The sequence below is a fragment of the Bombina bombina genome, chromosome 2, assembly GCF_027579735.1.
Source record: "Bombina bombina isolate aBomBom1 chromosome 2, aBomBom1.pri, whole genome shotgun sequence".
Lineage (NCBI taxonomy): Eukaryota > Metazoa > Chordata > Amphibia > Anura > Bombinatoridae > Bombina > Bombina bombina.
This window is the reverse complement of record NC_069500.1, coordinates 809776720-809798813: the sequence shown is the minus strand read 5'-3', so window position 1 is coordinate 809798813 and position 22094 is coordinate 809776720. Positions and strand designations below refer to the sequence as shown.

General features: G+C 42.6%; 1 protein-coding gene across 3 annotated transcripts in view; it reads right to left on the bottom strand.

Moving 5' to 3' along the window:
• Nucleotides 1-292: 292 nt before the first annotated feature.
• The window catches only part of SPPL2B (signal peptide peptidase like 2B), a 160945-nt gene continuing 139143 nt past the window's right edge, over nucleotides 293-22094 (bottom strand). The window contains exons 14-15 of one of the 3 annotated variants that reach the window (XM_053703023.1): nucleotides 12837-12997; nucleotides 293-1254 (exon numbers count right to left, since the gene is read on the bottom strand). In XM_053703023.1, coding sequence (XP_053558998.1) covers nucleotides 820-1254; nucleotides 12837-12997 — 596 coding nt within the window. In that variant the 3' untranslated portion in view covers nucleotides 293-819. Of the gene's footprint in view, nucleotides 1255-12800; nucleotides 12998-22094 lie in introns of those variants that run through there. The other 2 variants (XM_053703024.1, XM_053703025.1) reach the window with 2 other exon arrangements.

Sequence of the window (22094 nt, the reverse complement as noted above, 5' to 3'; positions counted from 1 at the left end):
AAAATGCTGAGAAGCGCATATCAACGTAGACATCTAGCACAAACTTACTTCACCACCTCCATAGGAGGCAAAGTTTGTAAAACTGAATTGTGGGTGTGGTGAGGGGTGTATTTATAGGCATTTTGAGGTTTGGGAAACTTTGCCCCTCCTGGTAGGATTGTATATCCCATACGTCACTAGCTCATGGTCTCTTGCCAATTACATGAAAGAAATAGATGCCATACTAGGTCTCATCTAGGATCATTTTAATAAAGACAGTGACAACTGCAAGACAAAGAACCAACAAGAGTGATAAAAGAAGTATGTCTTTATTCATAATCTCTTTTGCAACCGTACAGCTGCTGGCTCCCTCTTTTGAGGAAATTAAGTTACAATAATTCAAATAAAAAAAAAAATTATATAGTAATGTTACAGCCACATCGGTATGTTATGTATGTAATATATATGTAATGAATACATATATATAAATTTTATACATATATACACATATTTAATAATTCTATCCTGATATAGTGCAGAATAGGAAATGTAAATATTAAAAGTTTCTAACTACATTGTATTGGCAAGATCCTATTATGGAGTTTTATTTTGAGATTATTTTCTTTTTTGTAAAAAAGCACCATGTTTTGCTAAATATGATTGCTAAAAAAAATGTTAAATCTCATATGAAACAGAAAAAAGTCCATGGTTTCATTCCAAGTACATGGAGATAAGACTTCCAACAGAGCTTCTCTGCTTTTATACAAACAATAAGTCTTATTTATTTTCTTAAAGCACCACACACATCCGCCGGCATTTATGCTTGAAATATTTTGCTTGTCACTTTTGCTTTGTGAGGCTTGCCATTTCAGCATGCGGTAGAGGAGTAGGTACTGGTAGATCAGCGGGATTAATAGGGTCTGACATAACACTGTTGGTTTTGGAGCAATGCTGTGATTCAGTGGGATTGGACTCCATCTTATCTGGGGCTATGACCAGTTTTGTTTCTGCAGGGTTTGGTGTAGTGCTATCTGTATTTTGACAGTGCTGTGGCTCAGATGGTTGTGAAATTAACTGTTCTGCAGCTGGGTCCGAGATCTTTTCTACATCTTGTTGCATCTTTTTCCCAACAGGGTTTTTTGTGGTCTCTTCTGGTTTTGACTCAGATTGGTTGTTTGTTTCTGTTGTCTGTTCTTCTTCTTCAGTTTGTTGGCCTAAGCCAGCATTAGGGTAACTAGGAGTATGGACCAATGATGGTTGAGGTAGGTCTTTCTGCTGATAAAGGGAAAGTAACAATTAATGTATCAATGTACTACTGTACACATGTACATACACACACACACACTAAGCATACTTATGATGTAGATTGATTTAATGGGGTAAGGGAGTGAGGAGACAGAGAAAAAAACTAAATTTATGCCAACTTGATTTCTTCCAAGGTGGTGAGAGTCCACAAGTCCATTACTTCTGGGATTCAACTCCTCGCCACTAGGATGTGAAAAGATTCCTACCTCTCTGATAAGCCAGTCATACGCATAGCCAAGTAAGGAAAAGTAGAAGAGAAGGAGGAAGAGTAGGAAAGGACAGAACAGGGAAAATTAGGTGCAAAACTAGAACTGCCACCAGAATAAAAAAAATAAAAAAATGGGCGGGCCTCATGGACTCTCACAACCTCAAAAAGAAATTAATTTATCAGTTAAGCATGCATTTTTGTTTTTCTTTTGTAAGGTGGTGAGAGTCCACAAGTCCATTACTTCTGGAAACTAATACCAAGCTATGAAGCCCACAAGTAATAGAGGCAGAATATAATTTTTGAAAGGACGGCGATTAATTTCCAGGCACTGCTGCCTGGAGGACTTGCCAAAACCTACTTCCGAAGAAACAAAAATATCAAAGTGGCAGAATGTAGTAAAAGTATGTAAGGATGACCATGTTGCTGTCTTCCAAATTTTGTATCCAGAAGCCTCATTTTTAAAAGCCCAGGAAGTAAAAACTGAACTGGTAGAGTGAACAGTAATGTGCTTTGGGTTGGGGCGTATTAAGGCATAGACCAACAAGGCCCGTGCCTAGTGCGGCAAATTTTGGGGGGCGGCACTTGCCCCCGGCCGCTGTACTAACTTTGTGGCAGGCTATAAAAAATTAAAAAAAAGAAGATTTTGGCAGTTAACAGCCGAGCGGTCACGTGACCGGCTTTTCGCCGACATAGACTTAGGGAGTCACGTATGTGTATGATCCCCGCCCTCCATTACCAGAAGCATTACTTATCTTCTTGTTTACGATCCATTGCAATGCAGAAAGAGCACAGGGAAGCAAACACTGCTTATTTCCCTGTCCAGTCAGTCCCTTATTCTCTGCAAGTAGCCCGACAACCCTGTAAATGCGTAATTCTTTGAATCCTGCATGGGCAGATTGAGGTGGAAACAAAAATGTGTCCCTGAGGTGCAGGGAGATTCTAATTAGCATCCTGCTTCAGACATTGTCTGAATTAGTGCCCTGCTTCATACACTTGGTCTGAAGCAGGGCACTAAATTGGTTAAAACAGTTCTACGACGACTCCTATTGTAGAGGTAAGCTGAGATTCTTCTCTCCCTGCTGCACATTTGTGTGTGATCATGTTGCACAGGGAAGCTTGCGGTTTGGGAGAGAAGGCTACGTATGGTAGCCTGCTCCATAGTATGTTTTCACAGCCTGTCCACTCTACTGCGAGTCAGGACATTGCACGGAGTGTCAGGAGGTCAAATTTTACACACATTGGGCTGTACATGACATGTACTAGAGAGGGGGCACGTTACGTTCCTGCAGATAGGATAGTCAAACAGCCCATCTTTTTAACTTTACTTCTCTTGCCCTCTGTCAGATATGTGGATCTAACACTGCATTAATTGACTAATTGTGTCATAACCTGCATAACAGTCACATAAAATCTCTGTGAATTATTTGAAAGTTATGCATTTAAGGTTTTTTTTTCTTTTCCTTAACATGTTGTGTTATTTTAAGTCACTCTAACCATACATTTATATTTTTGGTTTATTAAAATTGTGCTGAATTGACCATGAAACATGTATGTGAGTGTGTGCCAGCTTGAGTATTTCTATGTATGAATATAATTGTGTGTGTGTCTCTCAGTGGAAGTGGGAATATATGTGACTGTGTGTGTTCCTTTAAGTGTGATTGTGTGTTTAAGAGTGTGTGTGCTCCTTTAAGCGTATGTATGTGTGACTATGCTCCTTTAAGTGGGTGTATGTGTGACTGTGTGTGTTCCTTTAAGCATGTGGATAAGTGACCATGTGTTTCCTTTAAGTGGGGTTTTTAAAACTGTGTGTATGTATAACTGGGTAAATGTTCTATTAAGAAGTTGTATGTGTTCTTGTAAATGGGTGTTTTTGTGACTGTGTATGTAAGACATTGTGCTTGTCCTTGCGAATAAGTGTAACCCTTTATGTGTGAAACAGAGGGTATTTGACCAGGCGTGTGCCCAAACATTTGACTGACATTTGGTGAGTGTGTATGACCCTTTGTGTGTGAGCACTGAGCAGCAATACCTATTCACTGCTTGACTGATCTATTAATCAACAATATAATATTTTAATATACATTAAAACTCAATAACTCAATGTGATTGTTTAGTACCATATTTTACCATACCATGGTACCACAGTCCAATGCAAGTCTAAATTTTGTTGCAATCTAACACTCCTGTGGGCACCATACTAGGAGGAATTTGGGCTGTTAGAGGCACAATGGGCACATAGCCTACATAGTAGTTGGTGTTTATTATTAATATTTTTGACACTCATGCACATTATATAATAGTTTTCATCCGAAGCAATGTTTCTTTAATTTTCAGTATGACTGCATAAGTTTACTAGCTCACTGCCCCTTTCCCTAGTTCCAGTCTGATTTTGGACCGTGCACTGGCAGCAAGGTAAAGCCCTGGTGAACATTTAATTTGGAAATGCTATGAAACAAAAAAAAGTCATGTTAACATCTGAGAAAAAATATTATGGCTAAAATAAGCCCTTTATCAGCAGAAAACTTAGGGCAGCACAAAACCTAAATACGCCACTGGCTTCGGGGGAGACTTTCCTACCTCCAAGTAAGCCTTGTGAATTAAAAGCTTTGACCAAGAAGTCAAAGTAATGGCAGTGGCCTTTTGGCCTTTGCATGGACCCTAGAAATTAATGAACAGGCTAAAAAAAAAAAATATATCTTAAGGCTACAAAGTATTTAACAAAGAAAAGTATTCTCCAGCTGTGATCAATAAAAACGACCTTTATTGTGTATACAGGGTCCAAATAAGCAACGTTGCTTATTTGGACCCTGTATACACAAAAAAGGTCGTTTTTTTATTGATCACAGCTGGAGAAAACTTTTCTTTGTGGATCTTGCTGGGCTTGGTAAGCCTTCTCCGTGCTTCTGTGAGTGCTGGGTGCTGTATTGCATTTGTCTACAAAGTATTTAAAACAGCAACAGAAAAACCTTGCAGTTCAAAATTATGCGTTCAATCTCCAAGCCATCAAGTTGAGAAACTCAAGATCTTGATGATAAAATGGACCCAGAGATAGTAGGTCGTAACAAAGAGGAAGACAACCAGGAGGAAAGCTGGACATCTGTACCAAGTCTGCGAACCAAGTTCTGTGTGGCTAAGCAGAAGCAATCAGAATTACTAATGCTAGGTTCCAGCTTGATTCAAGCTATCACACTCTTGGAAGCAGAACAGTTGGTGGAAAAATGTATGACAGATGAAAAGACCAAGGAGCTGCTAGATCATCTACAAACTCCACCTGTGGATCCCTGGAAATATCTGAGAAGCTTGTTGTTTAAACAAGAAGCCATTAGGTCTATCTCTGGAAGGCTCCACTTCTTGACTATCTGATTGGAGACATCCAAAAGAAGAGACCATTCCCCTGGGTGAAGGGAATGGCGGCAGATAATCCACTTTCCAATTGTTCACACCTAGAATAAGAAATCACAGAAATGATGCAGAAATTGTTTTTTGCCCAATTTAGAATTCAAGAAACCTCCATCACTACGGAACTACATGTTCAATCTTGGTGATTGATATATGCTACCCCTGTGACACGGTTTGATTGAAAAACACAGATAAGTCTCCTCCTTCAGAAGAGGCCAACTCTGAAGAGTCCTAAAGATTGCTCGGAGTTGACTTTTATTGGTAACCTAGTCTGCTGAGAATACCAAACTTGCACTCTCCTGGACCCCATTCTGCGCACCACCCTGAGAGACTTGCGTCCGTTGTGATTTTTGTCCAGATAAGACATAGAAAATATGCCCTCAGAGAAATGGACTATTGATTTATCCACCACTATAGAGAACGCCTTGTTACAGGGTCCAATAGAATCCTTTGGGAAAGTGGATTGTAATCCTTGCACCATTGACTCAGCGTGAAAAGCTGCAGAGGTCTCATGTGAAAGCAAGCAAATGGAATGGCATCTGAGGCAGCAAAATTCAGACCTAGCACCTCCATACAGAGAGCTACCGTAGGGTTTGAAGTTGACTGAAGTTTCGCACAAGTTTTCTGTAACTTTAGTTTCCTCCGATTTGTTAAAGATAGTCTCATAGTAACTGAGTTTATGATGACTCCCAGGAAAGATACTAGTCTGAGGAGAAAAAGAGCTATTTTGAACGCCGATTTTCCATCCATGTCAAAGAAACTACAAAAGATTTTTTGTATGAGAAATTGCTAAAGATAAGATGGAGCCTGAACCAAGATATCGTCCAGGTATGGAGCCCCAGAAATACCCTGATAACAGACAATAGAGTTCCCATAACCTTTTGTGAGAATTCTGGAAGCTGTTGCCAGACAAAACACTAGAGAAACAAACTGAAAATGTTTGCCCAGAAAGGGAAATCTAAGATACTGATAATGCACTATGTGGATTGGGATATGAAGGTAGCCATCCTTCAGATTTATGGTAGACATGAAATGGCCATGTTAAATGAGAGGCAGGTTAGCTCCGATTGGTTCCATTTTGAAGGTTGGAACGCTGAGAAACTTGTTAAAATTATTTAAGATCCGGAATAGGCCTGAAACTATAAAACAAAGAAATTGTAATAAAAACCCTGGCCATTCCGACATAGGAACTGCAAGGATTACTCCCATGAGTTCTAGATCCTGAACACACTGAAAAACGGCTTGAGCCTTTAAAGCAGGGGTAGACAACTATCGTCCCTCCAGATGTTAAGGACTACATCTCCCATAATGCTCTTTCAGCCATAATGCAGGCAAAGCATCATGGGAGTTGTAGTTAACATCTGGAGGGCCGGTAATTGCCCACCCCTGCTTTAAAGGATTCTTTGGAATGTTGGACAGAAGAAACCTTCCTCTGGGAGACCTTGTTCTGAAGTCTATTCTGTACCCCTGAGAAACAATGTTCAAAACACAGGTATCTTGAACAGACTGAGCCCAGGCCTTCTGAAAAAGGCATAACCTGCCTCCTACACAAATGCCTCATATTGGGATGAATCTGAGTCTTGTTCAGTGACAGACCTTTGATCGCAAGAAATATATTATTAATTGGTTATTTGTAGAGCGCCAACAGATTCCACAGCGCTATATTAACCTTCAGAAGACAAAATCTGAGGTGTCCGAATCTTAATCCCTGAGAAGATTTTTTGCTGATCTAGTTTTTAGGGATCCAGAATGAGAAGACAAATTCACAGCAGGTTGATTGTCAGACTTAGATAATTTGCTCTTACTTTTCTGAGACAATAGAGAGCACAAAATCTGATGACCTCCTTGGTAAAGAACAAACAGGGAGGACAGACTCTCTTAGAGGCAAGAGAAGAATTAGACTGATTGGCTTTCATTAGGTGATCCATACAAGCGTTGCAGTGTTGTGCTGGGGTACAATAGCAACAAGTTTGCATAATACACATTTAAATTTTATAGTAAATCCAGTGGATCTACACTATAAAGGATTTACATTTACAAATTGGGTACAGTTCCGATATGCTCCATAGTAGAAAATAATAGACAGACAAATGTAATTAAATACAAATGAATACACCACAGTAGAGATTCTGAAATGTATACAGAATACAAATTAATTCAGGGATCTTTTCAGATAAATCAGAGAATAGCTGGAGGTAAATAAACAATGAAAACTGATGAATCTCAAGAGTAAAAAGGACAGTAATTATAACTTGACAAAAATTATGTTAATCCTTAAGAAATATACCAGCACCAAATTAGCAAAGAAAATAATAATATACTCTTGACGTTTTGTGGCAATCTTACCCCTCAAAGTACTAATATAAAGTATAAAATGCGCCAGAGTCATGAGTCGATCATTCCGAACACTTCCTCAGTGGCACGCGCACAGAAAAAGGTGAGTAAAAAAAGCACAGGAAAAGCATAACCTAGCACGCTTACAAAAATTCCACATTTCCATTGAAAAAGCTATAGCAGAGTGACTCAGTAGCTCGCTGGGACAAAAAAGTAGGCGCACGCTCAAGTTAGGAGTGCGCCTGCTTAGTGCCTACGATAAGAAAAAAGAAAAAAAAAATCCTACTAAAAAAAAAAAAAAATGTAATACTTGAAAAATCCCCAAAGTATATTTCGAGTAGCAGCTCTCTAAGGGGAAAATGTGCCTCAAAAAGGTCTGAGGACCCCTCTCAACGAAGAATCTGGAGTACCACAATCCTTCAACATTCTCCTGGGCGGCAAAGAAAAGACTAGAATACAAGAGAGGTGGGAGGGATAGAATACCCTTGGAGTTTTTTGGAATCTTTGCCTCCTCCTAGTAGCCAGGAGTTGAATCCCAAATGTAAAGGACTTGTGGACTCTCACAAGCTTATGAAAGAAATAGAAATAAAGGCAAGAAAACATTCTAATATATCTACCTTAGTATGTTGAAGGGACATTTAAAAGCCAAAATATCCAAATTAGATTATGTCATTTATGAATTACTGGCCTTAGCTTACTATTTTTTTAACCCCTGCAAAGGGGTTTAACAAATAGAAAAAGTTCTGCTTGGGAGCTGTAAGCATTGCAGTTCCTAATTGGAACACAGCTGGTGATTGGTAGCAACTGTGGCTCCTGATTGGCTCACCAGCAATTTCCTAAATTAGATTCAGCAATAAAAAAAGCACAACAATTTTTGCCCCAATTTCGACCATACACTGTTTGCCCCTTTAATACGATATAATCATGTGATTGTATAATAGTAGATGTGCATTATCAAACATCCATATAAATTTTAGTTTCTTAATTCAACAAAAAATTTCTCTACGTTCCTCCATTTGGCAGAAGGTGGAAATGTAGCAAATGCAAGCAGTAAATGATCTTAATGGCCACATGCTTTTGACATTACAAACACTTAAAAGCCAACAAGATGTCAGAACAAATCTGCTGTATGATTCAGGAAAACAAATACACTTAACTTCACATCAACTTAAAAGCAAACTTCCAAATATACAGGAAAAAATATTCCAAACATGTTAGCAAGCGAGTGTTTGCGCTTTGAGCATGGAAGAAACACAATAATATTTTTAAAATTTGTATCAAGATTTGTAAGCTATTATTACCCATAATGCCCAATGTTTATTTACCAGCTTATGGGCCACCACAGACAAAACAGTAATCCGTGGCAGATCTGAGAGAGTTCAAATTTCTGCCCTTTCTTTGATATTAAGGTCTTAGATGTTCAAAGATGAGTGAATTATATTAAAGTGACATGAATCCCAAAATTTGTCTTTCGTGATTTAGATAGAACATACAATTTTAAACAACTTTCCAATTTACTTTTTTTTTTATCTAAATTTGCTTTGTTCTCTTTGTATTGTTTGCTGAAAATCACACCTAGGGTAGGCTCAGGGACAGCAATGCACTACTGGGGGCTAGCTGCTGATTGGTTGCTGTATATCTCACTTGCCATTGGCTCACCTTATGTGTTCAGCTAGCTCCCAGGAGTATTGTTGCTCCTTTAACAAAGGATAACAAGGGAATGAAGCATATTTGATAACATTTTTAAAATGTTATGCTCCATTTGGGTTATAAATGAAAAAAAAAATTGGGTTTCAGTTCCCTTTAATTTTATATTTGTTTGTAGTTATGAAGCATGATACTATTCCGGCCTTACAGTAGTTGCTAGAAAGTAGTGTGCATTCAAAAGCAGAGATCATGAAAACATAAAAGTGCTCCGCTCCACAACAATTTCTGTATTAACAGAGTCCCTTATTGTCTGATCTGTAAGTTTGTGAGTTCCACATGAAACATATTACATTTTAACACACTTTGAAATAGTATACTGGGGCTTGATAACCCCAGTATACCCCTTTAATTGCTCATTACTGCTAACATTTCTCGTTAGATGCAGCAAACAAGTGCTTATTGGGTATATATTTCAAGTGCACTGATAAAGACTGACTGGGTACTAAACACACACATTACTTTTGTATGGTGAATTAACAAAAATGTGTATTTAAATAGAATGTAAAAGGGCATGTGTACATGCCATAATAGAGTCAGTACTTTCCAATCTAGCTAGGAATTCTTAGATGAAATATATATAACTAGTACTAAAGCCCGTGTACACGGGCCATTTTTTTTCAGAACAGCGGTCCCACCCCTTGCTCTCTCCCCCCTTTCTTTTGCTCTCTCTTCCCCCCTCTCTTTTGCTTTCTTTCCCCCCTCTCCTTTGTTCTCTCTCTCTCCCCTCTTTTGCTCTCTCCATCCTTTCTTTTGCTCTCTCTCCCCCCTCTTTGGCTCCCCCCCCCTCTTTGGCTCTCTCCCCTCTTTTGCTCTCTCTCCTCTTTGGCTCCCCCCCCCCCCTTTGGCTCTCTCTCCCTCCTCTTTGGCTCTCTCTCCCCCCCTCTTTGGCTCTCTCTCCCCCCTCTTTGGCTCTCTCTCTCCCCCCTCTTTGGCTCTCTCTCTCCCCCCTCTTTGGCTCTCTCTCTCCCCCCCTCTTTGGCTCTCTCTCTCCCCCCTCTTTGGCTCTCCCCTCCCATTTGGCTCCCCCCCCCCTCTTTTGCTCTCCCCTCCCCTCTTTGGCTCTCTCCCCCCTCTTTTGTTCTCTCCCCCCCTCTTTTGTTCTCTCCCCCCCCTCTTTTGTTCTCTCCCCCCCCCTCTTTTGTTCTCTCCCCCCCCTCTTTGGCGCTCGCCCCCCCCCTCTTTGGCTCTCTCTCCCCCCTCTTTGGCTCTCTCTCCCCCCTCTTTGGCTCTCTCTCCCCCCTCTTTGGCTCTCTCTTTGGCTCTCTCTCTCCCCCCTCTTTGGCTCTCCCCCCCTTTAGCTCTCTCCCCCCCCCTTTGGCTCTCTCCCCCCCCCCCTCTTTGGCTCTCTCTCCCCCCCTCTTTGGCTCTCCCCCGCTTCTCTTTGGCTCTCTTCCCCCCCTTCTCTTTGGCTCTCTCCCCCCCCCCCCCTTCTCTTTGGCTCTCTCCGCCCCCCCCCTTCTCTTTGGCTCTCTGCCCCCCCCCTTCTCTTTGGCTCTCTGCCCCCCCCCTTCTCTTTGGCTCTCTGCCCCCCCCCTTCTCTTTGGCTCTCTGCCCCCCCCCTTCTCTTTGGCTCTCTGCCCCCCCCCCTTCTCTTTGGCTCTCTGCCCCCCCCCCTTCTCTTTGGCTCTCTGCCCCCCCCCCCTTCTCTTTGGCTCTCTGCCCCCCCCCTTCTCTTTGGCTCTCTGCCCCCCCCCCTTCTCTTTGGCTCTCTGCCCCCCCCCCTTCTCTTTGGCTCTCTGCCCCCCCCCCTTCTCTTTGGCTCTCTGCCCCCCCCTTCTCTTTGGCTCTCTGCCCCCCCCCTTCTCTTTGGCTCTCTGCCCCCCCCCCTTCTCTTTGGCTCTCTGCCCCCCCCCCCTTCTCTTTGGCTCTCTGCCCCCCCCCCTTCTCTTTGGCTCTCTGCCCCCCCCCCTTCTCTTTGGCTCTCTGCCCCCCCCCCTTCTCTTTGGCTCTCTGCCCCCCCCCCCTTCTCTTTGGCTCTCTGCCCCCCCCTTCTCTTTGGCTCTCTGCCCCCCCCTTCTCTTTGGCTCTCTGCCCCCCCCTTCTCTTTGGCTCTCTGCCCCCCCCCCCTTCTCTTTGGCTCTCTGCGCCCCCCCCCCCTTCTCTTTGGCTCTCTGCCCCCCCCCTTCTCTTTGGCTCTCTGCCCCCCCCTTCTCTATGGCTCTCTGCCCCCCCCCCGCCTTCTCTTTGGCTCTCTGCCCCCCCCCCCTTCTCTTTGGCTCTCTGCCCCCCCCTTCTCTTTGGCTCTCTGCCCCCCCCTTCTCTTTGGCTCTCTGCCCCCCCCCTTCTCTTTGGCTCTCTGCCCCCCCCCCCCTTCTCTTTGGCTCTCTGCCCCCCCTTCTCTTTGGCTCTCTGCCCCCCCCTTCTCTTTGGCTCTCTGCCCCCCCCTTCTCTTTGGCTCTCTGCCCCCCCCCTTCTCTTTGGCTCTCTGCCCCCCCCCTTCTCTTTGGCTCTCTGCCCCCCCCCTTCTCTTTGGCTCTCTGCCCCCCCCCCCTTCTCTTTGGCTCTCTGCCCCCCCCTTCTCTTTGGCTCTCTGCCCCCCCCCCCCTCCTGCTCCCTCTCTGGCTCTGTCTTCGCGGGACCCCGCCCGGCCACGCCCCATCACGGCAACACCGCCCGGCCACGCCCCTCGCGACGCCCGGCCACGCCCCTCGCGACGCCCGGCCACAAACAGCTGTGAGGTCTGGGGAGCGCGTTGCCGCTTCTCACGCAGCAGACCTCACAGCTGTTGAGTAGCTCGCGCTCCCTATCTCACAGCTGCTTGTATGCTGTGTAGCGCTCCCAATCTGTCAGCTGTCAGCTATGCCGAGGTGCGCGAGAATAGAATCTAAGGCCAAGTGTTTGTCTGTACTGCGCATGACGGCTTCAGACAAACACTTGTCTTTTATAATATAGGATGGGTAATGCATACTGTGTTATTGCATAGGAAATAAAATCTTCTGTTTTAGACATGGAGATATGCTCAAATCTATACATTGCCTTCATTTTTTTCTATTAGTTTTGTAATAAAGAGCTACATAGAGCTCTGACAATTTTATTTGTATGGGGCGTCTAATTTGCCAGCTAGTATTTTTTTTTTTTTTTTTTTTTTTTAAAGTGGAAGGATTGCTAGACCTCTACTTTTTTCTCTTTTGAACAGATGGAACAGTAAATTGATATGACCAAGAAATGGCAAATAAATAAATACAATTTTCTGCACAGGAAGTGCACTTTTGTGTGATAGAAGCTAGTTAACTTTTAACATTTCAAATGAGATTGGAATGATTTGATCTGTGATTGAACAAGAATTTCTTAAAGTGACAGTCTAGTCAAAATTAAACTTTCACGATTCAGATAGGGTATGCAATTTTAAACAACTTTCCAATTTACTTTTATCATCAAATTTGCTTTGTTCTCAAGGGTGTTAGTCCATGTGTGCCATATAGATCACCCTATGATCACGCCCGTGGAGTTATTTAGGAGTTGGCACTGACTGGCTAAAATGCAAATCTGTCAAAAGAACTGAGATAAGGGGGCTGTCTGCAGAGGCTTAGAAACATGGTAATCACAGAGGTAAAAAGTATTTTAATATAACTATGTTGGTTATGTAAAACTGGGGAATGGGTAATAAAGGGATTATCTATCTTAAAAAAATACAAATTCTGGAGTAGATTGTTCCTTTTCAGACACTTAATTCTGAAGTTATCAAGGACTTCAACATCATACTAAACAGATTGGAACAAAATTAAATTGTCTTTTTCTGATATACATCTATAAAAGCTTCTCAAGGGTTCAAATGAAAAGCTATGGAATGGTCACGTTTGTATGAAACAAATGATATTACCACCTTAGTCTACTCAACTTTAACTGAGTTAGAGTTTAAAATATTAGTATTTCTTGAAGACAGTCATATCAAACTGGTATTCACCACAAAACCGCTGCCTGTCCAGAACATTGGCAATTCCTTGCGCCAGAGAGCTACTACCAGACTGGTAAGGAGGGTACAGGGAACAAGATACAGTAATGCAGGCTGGCCCATTTGCATCAGGGCTAAAGCGACGAAGGTCACAAGGAGACCTATTCCATAGGCTGTGGAGAGAATAAAAGAAGATAGATCAGTAAAAAATGTACAATCAGGAATATCAATTAGGCCTAGGAAAACGTTACAATAAAGGGACATTCTAGTGCAAAAATGTCATGTTCTTATTCGTTAGAGCATGCTGTTTTTGCACTGCTGACCTTCCATCTTTACGTCTTTAAAGGGACATAAAACCCAAAAATGTTCTTTCATGATTCGTATAGAAAATACAATTTTAAAACAGCTTTCCAATATACTTCTTACATTTTCTTATTATCCTTTGTTGAAAAGCAGGAAGGTAAGCTCAGGAGTGTGCACGTGTCTGCAGCACTTCATGGCAGCAGTTTTGAAACAATGTTATACATTGGCAAGAGCACTAGATGGCAGCACTATTTCCTATCATGTAGTGCTCCAGACATGTGCACGCTACCTATCTTTAACAAAGAATAACAGGACGACAAAGCGAATTTGAGAATAGAAATACATTGGAAACTTTTTTTTAAACTGTATGCTCAATCCGTATCATGATAGAAAATTTTTCGGTTTCATGTCCCTTTAAAGTGATTGTAAATCCAAGCGTATAATAAACGCTAGGATTTAACATCACTAAAAATAAGTTGCTTTCATGGTTTCGTAAAAAACAATGTTAAACTCACCCTATCTGTAAGGAAAGTATATCGCACACAATGCGCCTCTGGCCGCCCACGGCACAGCGCTTTCTCCAATGAGGTGATGTTTTCCCTTCTAGACTAATAGCAGTGCTAGGATGTCAGTTGACATGCACGACTATTGGTCTAGAGGTGGAAACAGAGGCGCTGTGTTAGCGAATTGTGAGCTCTTCCCAAACTTAAAGGGAAAGGTAAAGTTAAAAACAGAATTTATGCTTACCTGATAAATTTCTTTCTCCAACGGTGTGTCCAGTCCACGGCGTCATCCTTACTTGTGGGAATATTCTCTTCCCCAACAGGAAATGGCAAAGAGCACAGCAAAAGCTGCCCATATAGCCCCTCCTCAGGCTCCGCTCCCAGTCATTCGACCGACGGTTAGGAGAAAAAAAGGAGAAACTATAGGGTGCCGTGGTGACTGTAGTGTATAGAGAAAGAAATTTTTCAAACCTGATTAAAAAACCAGGGCGGGCCGTGGACCGGACACACCGTTGGAGAAAGAAATTTATCAGGTAAGCATAAATTCTGTTTTTTCCAACACTGGTGTGTCCGGTCCACGGCGTCATCCTTACTTGTGGGAACCAATACCAAAGCTTTAGGACACGGATGAAGGGAGGGAGCAAATCAGGTTACCTAAACAGAAGGCACCACGGCTTGCAAAACCTTTCTCCCAAAAATAGCCTCCGAAGAAGCATAAGTATAAAATTTGTAAAATTTGGCAAAAGTGTGCAGAGAAGACCAAGTCGCTGCCTTACATATCTGGTCAACAGAAGCCTCGTTCTTGAAGGCCCATGTGGAAGCCACAGCCCTAGTGGAGTGAGCTGTGATTCGTTCAGGAGGCTGCCGTCCGGCAGTCTCATAAGCCAATCGGATAATGCTTTTCAGCCAGAAAGAAAGAGAGGTAGCAGTAGCTTTTTGTCCTCTCCTCTTACCAGAGAAAACGACAAACAAAGATGAGGTTTGTCTAAAATCCTTTGTTGCTTCTAAATAGAACTTTAAGGCACGGACTACATCTAAATTGTGTAACAAACGTTCCTTCTTTGAAACTGGATTCGGACACAGAGAAGGAACAACTATTTCCTGGTTAATATTCTTGTTGGAAACAACTTTTGGAAGAAAACCAGGCTTGGTACGCAAAACGACCTTATCTGAATGAACACCAGATAGGGTGGATCACACTGCAAAGCAGATAATTCAGAAACTCTTCTAGCAGAAGAAATAGCAACCAAAAACAGAACTTTCCAAGATAGTAACTTGATATCTATGGAATGTAAAGGTTCAAACGGAACCCCTTGAAGAACTGAAATAACTAAATTTAGACTCCAAGGAGGAGTCATGGGTCTGTAAACAGGCTTGATTCTGACCAAAGCCTGTACAAAAGCTTGTACATCTGGCACAGCTGCCAGGCGTTTGTGTAACAAAACAGATAAAGCAGAAATCTGTCCTTTAAGAGAACTCGCTGACAACCCTTTATCCAAACCCTCTTGGAGAAAGGAAAGAATCTTAGGAATTTTAATTTTACTCCAGGAGAATCCCTTGGATTCACACCAACAGATATATTTTTTCCATATTTTATGGTAAATCTTTCTAGTCACAGGTTTTCTGGCTTGGACCAGAGTATCTATCACTGAATTTGAAAATCCACGCTTGGATAAAATCAAGCGTTCAATTTCCAAGCAGTCAGCTGCAGAGAAACTAGATTTGGATGTTCGAATGGACCTTGTACTAGAAGATCCTGTCTCAAAGGTAGCTTCCATGGTGGAGCCGATTACATATTCACCAGGTCTGCATACCAAGTCCTGCGTGGCCATGCAGGAGCTATCAGAATCACCGAAGCCTTCTCCTGTTTGATCCTGGCTACGAGCCTGGGAAGGAGAGGAAACGGTGGAAACACATAAGCTAGGTTGAACGTCCAAGGCGCCACTAATGCATCCACTAGAGTCGCCTTGGGATCCCTGGATCTGGACCCGTAGCACGGAACCTTGAAGTTCTGACGAGACGCCATCAGATCCATGTCTGGAATGCCCCATAATTGAGTTAACTGGGCAAAGACCTCCGGGTGGAGTTCCCACTCCCTCGGATGGAAAGTCTGACGACTCAAATAATCCGCCTCCCAGTTGTCTACTCCTGGGATGTGAATTGCAGATAGGTGGCAGGAGTGATCCTCCGCCCATTTGATGATCTTGGATACTTCTCTCATCGCCAAGGAACTCTTTGTTCCTCCCTGATGGTTGATGTAAGCTACAGTCGTCATGTTGTTCGACTGGAATCTTATGAATCCGGCCTTCGCTAGTTGAGGCCAAGCCCGGAGCGCATTGAATATCGCTCTCAGTTCCAGGATATTTATCGGGAGAAGGAACTCTTCCCGAGACCATAGACCCTGAGCTTTCAGGGAGTCCCAGGCCGCGCCCCAGCCTAATAGACTGGCGTCGGTCGTGACAATGACCCACTCTGGTCTGCGGAAACTCATTCCCTGAGACAGGTGATCCTGAGTCAACCACCAACGGAGTGAGTCTCTGGTTACCTGGTCTACTTGAATCTGGGGAGACAAGTCTGCATAATCCCCATTCCACAGTTTGAGCATGAACAGTTGTAATGGTCTTAGATGAATTTGAGCAAAAGGAACTATGTCCATTGCTGCAACCATCAATCCTACCACTTCCATGCACTGAGCTATGGAAGGCTGCAGAATAGAGTGAAGAACTTGACAAGCGTTTAGAAGCTTTGATTTTCTGACCTCTGTCAGGAAGATCTTCATTTCTATAGAATCTATAATTGTTCCCAAAAAGGGAACTCTTGTTGACGGAGACAGGGAACTCTTTTCTACGTTCACCTTCCACCCGTGAGATCTGAGAAAGGCTAGAACAATGTCTGTATGAGCCTTTGCCTTGGAAAGAGACAACGCTTGAATTAGAATGTCGTCTAGATAAGGTGCCACTGCAATGCCCCTCGGTCTTAGAACCGCTAGAAGGGACCCTAGCACCTTTGTGAAAATTCTGGGAGCAGTGGCTAAACCAAACGGAAGAGCCACGAACTGGTAATGTTTGTCCAGAAAGGCGAACCTTAGGAACTGATGATGATCTTTGTGGATAGGAATATGTAGGTACGCATCCTTTAAATCCACGGTAGTCATATATTGACCCTCCTGGATTGTAGGTAAAATTGTTCGAATGGTTTCCATTTTGAACAATGGAACTCTGAGGAATTTGTTTAGAATTTTTAAATCCAGAATTGGTCTGAAAGTTCCCTCTTTTTTGGGAACTACAAACAGGTTTGAGTAAAACCCCTGACCTTGTTCCGCTGTTGGAACTGAGTGTATCACTCCCATCTTTAACAGGTCTCCTACGCAATGTAAGAATGCCTGTCTCTTTATCTGGTCTGAAGATAAGCGAGACATGTGGAACCTTCCCCTTGGAGGGAGTTCCTTGAATTCTAGAAGATAACCCTGAGAGACTATTTCTAGTGCCCAGGGATCCGGAACATCTCTTGCCCAAGCCTGAGCAAAGAGAGAGAGTCTGCCCCCTACTAGATCCGGTCCCGGATCGGGGGCTACCCCTTCATGCTGTCTTGGTAGCAGCAGCAGACTTCTTGGCCTGTTTACCCTTGTTCCAGCCTTGCATTGGTTTCCAAGCTGGCTTAGCCTGGGAAGCGTTACCCTCTTGTCTAGAGGCTGCAGAGTTAGGAGACGGTCCGTTCCTGAAGTTACGAAAGGAACGAAAATTGGACTTATTCTTAGCCTTAAAAGGCCTATCCTGTGGGAGGGCATGGCCCTTTCCCCCAGTGATGTCTGAAATAATTTCCTTCTATTCTGGCCCAAAGAGGGTCTTACCTTTGAAAGGAATATTAAGCAATTTTGTCTTGGAAGATACATCCGCCGACCAAGACTTTAGCCAGAGCGCTCTGCGCGCCACACCTGCAAACCCTGAAGTTTTCGCCGCTAACCTCGCCAATTGCAAAGCGGCATCTAAAATAAAGGAATTCGCTAACTTAAGTGCGTGAATTCTGTCCATGACTTCCTCATATGGAGTCTCCTTATTGAGCGACTTTTCTAGTTCATCGAACCAAAAACACGCCGCCGTAGTGACAGGAATAATGCATGAAATTGGTTGGAGGAGGAAACCTTGCTGAACAAAAATCTTTTTAAGCAAACCCTCCAATTTTTTATCCATAGGATCTTTGAAAGCACAATTATCCTCAATGGGAATAGTCGTGCGTTTGGCTAGCGTAGAAACTGCCCCCTCAACCTTAGGGACTGTTTGCCATGCGTCCTTCCTTGGGTCGACCATGGGGAACATTTTCTTAAATATAGGAGGTGGGACAAAAGGTATGCCTGGTTTCTCCCACTCCTTAGTCACTATGTCCGCTACCCTTTTAGGTATCGGAAAGGCATCAGGGTGCACAGGGACCTCTAGGAATTTGTCCATTTTGCACAATTTTTCTGGAATGACCAGAGAGTCACAATCATCCAGCTTAGTTAGTATCTCCTTAAGTAAGGCGTGGAGATGCTCTAACTTAAATTTAAACGTCACAACATCAGGTTCTGCCTGTTGAGAAATTCTTCCTGAATCAGAAATTTCTCCCTCCGACAAAACCTCCCTCACTGCCAATTCTGACTGGTGTGAGGGTATGACAGATAAATTATCGTCAGCGCACTCTTGCTCTACTGTATTTAAAACTGAGCAATCACGCTTTCTTTGAAATGCTGGCATTTTGGATAAAATATTAGCTATAGAATTATCCATTACTGCCGTTAATTGTTGCATAGTAACAAGCATTGGCGCACTAGATGTACTAGGAATCGCCTGCGCGGGCATAACTGGTATTGACACAGAAGGAGAGGATGATGAACTATCCCCACTACCTTCATTTGAGGAATCATCTTGGGCAACCTTATTAAATGTGACAGTACTGTCCTTACTTTGTCTGGACGCCATGGCACAATTATCACATACATTTGAAGGGGGGGCCACCTTGGCCTCCATACATACAGAACATGATCTATCTGAAGGTACAGACATGTTAGACAGGCTTATACAGGCTATTAATGCGATAAAACCGTTTTTAAACAAAACCGTTACTGTCTCTTTAAATGTTAAACAGAGCACACTTTATTTCAGGATATGTGAAAAACTATGAAGGAAATATCCGATCTTTACCAAATTTGCACCCTAGTGTCTTAATGCCTTAAAAGTATTGCACACCAATTTTCAAGTTTGTAACCCCTTAAATGAGGAAACCGGAGCTGTTTTATCAATTAGCAATTTTAAACCCACTACAGTCCCAGCCACAGCGTTTGCTGCGGCTTCACCTGTCCTTGGGGGTTATTCGTCACCAAAATAAGCCTTCCAGGAACGTTTTTAATGGCCACCAGACCCTCTCACATGAAGCTGCATGCACTGCATTCAAAAGAAATGGTGCGAAAATGAGGCTCTGCCTACTAGAGTGAAAGGCCCTTCCTGACTGGAAAGGTGTCTAAACAACTGCCTGGCGCCTAAAAACGTAACCCCATTATTATCAGGTTTTAAAAACACTCAAACCACATATAAATATTGAATTAAGCAATCGATTTAGCCCACAAAAGTGTCAACCAGTATATAGCCCATTAATAAGCCTTCATTCTGTTATGAGTCTAAGAAAATGGCTTACCGATCCCAAAGAGGGAAAATGACAGCCTTCTAGCATTACACTTGTTAGAAAATGGACTAGTCAAACCTTGAGCAGAAAAGTCTGCAAACTGTTCCCCGCAACTGAAGTTCTCTGGGCTCAACAGTCCTGCGTGGGAACAGCAATTGATTTTAGTTACTGCTGCTAAAATCATACTCTTTTAAACAGAACTCTTCATCCTTTTCTGTTTTAGAGTAAATAGTACAAACCGGCACTATTTTAAAAACATAATTTATGCTTACCTGATAAATTTATTTCTCTTGTAGTGTAGTCAGTCCACGGGTCATCCATTACTTATGGGATTATATCTCTCCCCAACAGGAAGTTGCAAGAGGATCACCCAAGCAGAGCTGCTATATAGCTCCTCCCCTCACATGTCATATCCAGTCATTCGACCGAAACAAGACGAGAAAGGAGAAACCATAGGGTGCAGTGGTGACTGGAGTTTAATTAAAATTTAGGTCTGCCTTAAAAGACAGGGCGGGCTGTGGACTGACTACACTACAAGAGAAATAAATTTATCAGGTAAGCATAAATTATGTTTTCTCTTGTTAAGTGTAGTCAGTCCACGGGTCATCCATTACTTATGGGATACCAATACCAAAGCTAAAGTACACGGATGATGGGAGGGACAAGGCAGGAACTTTAAACGGAAGGAACCACTGCCTGAAGCACCTTTCTCCCAAAAATAGCCTCCGAAGAAGCAAAAGTGTCAAATTTGTAAAATTTTGAAAAAGTGTGAAGTGAAGACCAAGTTGCAGCCTTGCAAATCTGTTCAACAGAGGCCTCATTTTTAAAGGCCCAGGTGGAAGCCACAGCTCTAGTGGAATGAGCTGTAATTCTTTCAGGAGGCTGCTGTCCAGCAGTCTCATAGGCTAAACGTATTATGCTACGAAGCCAAAAGGAGAGAGAGAGAGGTAGCCGAAGCCTTTTGACCTCTCCTCTGCCCCGAGTAAACGACAAACAGGGAAGAAGTTTGACGAAAATCTTTAGTTGCCTGTAAATAGAACTTCAGGGCACGGACTACGTCCAGATTATGCAAAAGTCGTTCCTTCTTTGAAGAAGGGTTAGGACATAATGATGGAACAACAATCTCTTGATTGATATTCCTGTTAGAAACCACCTTAGGTAAAAACCCAGGTTTAGTACGCAGAACTACCTTGTCTGAATGGAAAATCAGATAAGGAGAATCACAGTGTAGGGCAGATAACTCAGAGACTCTTCGAGCCGAGGAAATAGCCATCAAAAACAGAACTTTCCAAGATAACAGCTTAATATCAATGGAATGGAGGGGTTCAAACGGAACACCTTGAAGAACTTTAAGAACTAAGTTTAAGCTCCACGGCGGAGCAACAGTCTTAAACACAGGCTTAATCCTAGCCAAAGCCTGACAAAAAGCCTGAACGTCTGGAACATCTGCCAGACGTTTGTGTAACAGAATAGACAGAGCAGAAATCTGTCCCTTTAATGAACTAGCAGATAAACCCTTTTCTAAACCCTCTTGTAGAAAGGACAAAATCCTAGGAATCCTAACTTTACTCCATGAGTAACTCTTGGATTCACACCAATATAAGTATTTACGCCATATTTTATGGTAAATTTTTCTGGTAACAGGTTTCCGAGCCTGTATTAAGGTATCAATAACTGACTCCGAGAAGCCACGCTTTGATAGAATCAAGCGTTCAATCTCCATGCAGTCAGCCTCAGAGAAATTAGATCTGGCTTTTATTTAAAGTAACATCAATACAATTGGTACACAAATTTCTATTGGGCTCCACATTGGCTTTTAAACATAATGAACAAGTAGATTCATCTGTATCAGACATTTTTTTTTTTTTTTAAACTTTATTTATAGAAAAGAATCCGAGTCATACATGGTAAATGCAGTCATAATAATGCAGGTGTGACAAAGTGTTCACCTGCAGAACAAAACAGTTTTCAGAGCATGTTATATCAAAGCATACCAGCAAAGGAATACAATAAGTATATGTGATCATCATGTATGTCCTGGGACTCAACTTTTTTCTAAGAACATTTTTTACAATCAACCAAAGAAAAAGAGGAGAAAACGAGAAAGAGAACATATCAGCTAAGAGCAGGGAAGAAAGATAATAGCATACAAAGAAGAATGAAATGAAGAGAAGAATGGAAGAAAAATAACATATAGCAGCCATACTTACCCAGAGTACCTCCGGGTCCCCCCTCCCTCGAAATGCAGGTCACTCACGGGCCTGATCCGTGGATAGACACCAATTTCCTCTGAGGTTTTCATTTAAAACATATTGGCTATTTTTAAAAGGAAGCAGAACCCTATCCCTTACTGTGTCAGGTAGGTGCAGCAAATAATCCTCCCATTTGAGGAGAAATCTCTTGACTCTTTTCTCAGGGTCCCCCCTAGTATCTGCCTGCTCAATCAGCATCTGATCATGAATTGTTTTAAGTAGGTGTTGAAAAGGTAAGTTTCGGTCCCCTGTCCACTCTCTCAGGATAATTTGTTTAGCTAGCATGAGTATGGTATTTAAAAAAATGTCGTGCTTGTATGTCTGATCTCTAGGTGTCAGAAAGATCACATGTTGTGCCGAGAGGGACACAGTTTGTTTAGTTAATTTGGATAGCCAGTACGCAATTTTTTGCCAAAATTTTTGTATTTTAGGGCAACTCCAGAGTAGGTGCACCCAATCAGGAGATTCAAGACGGCATTTACTACAGGAGTTGAGTGCTCCTTCAACCCATTTAGCCCTTAGGCCAGGAGTGATGTAAGCTTGATGTAAGAATTTCA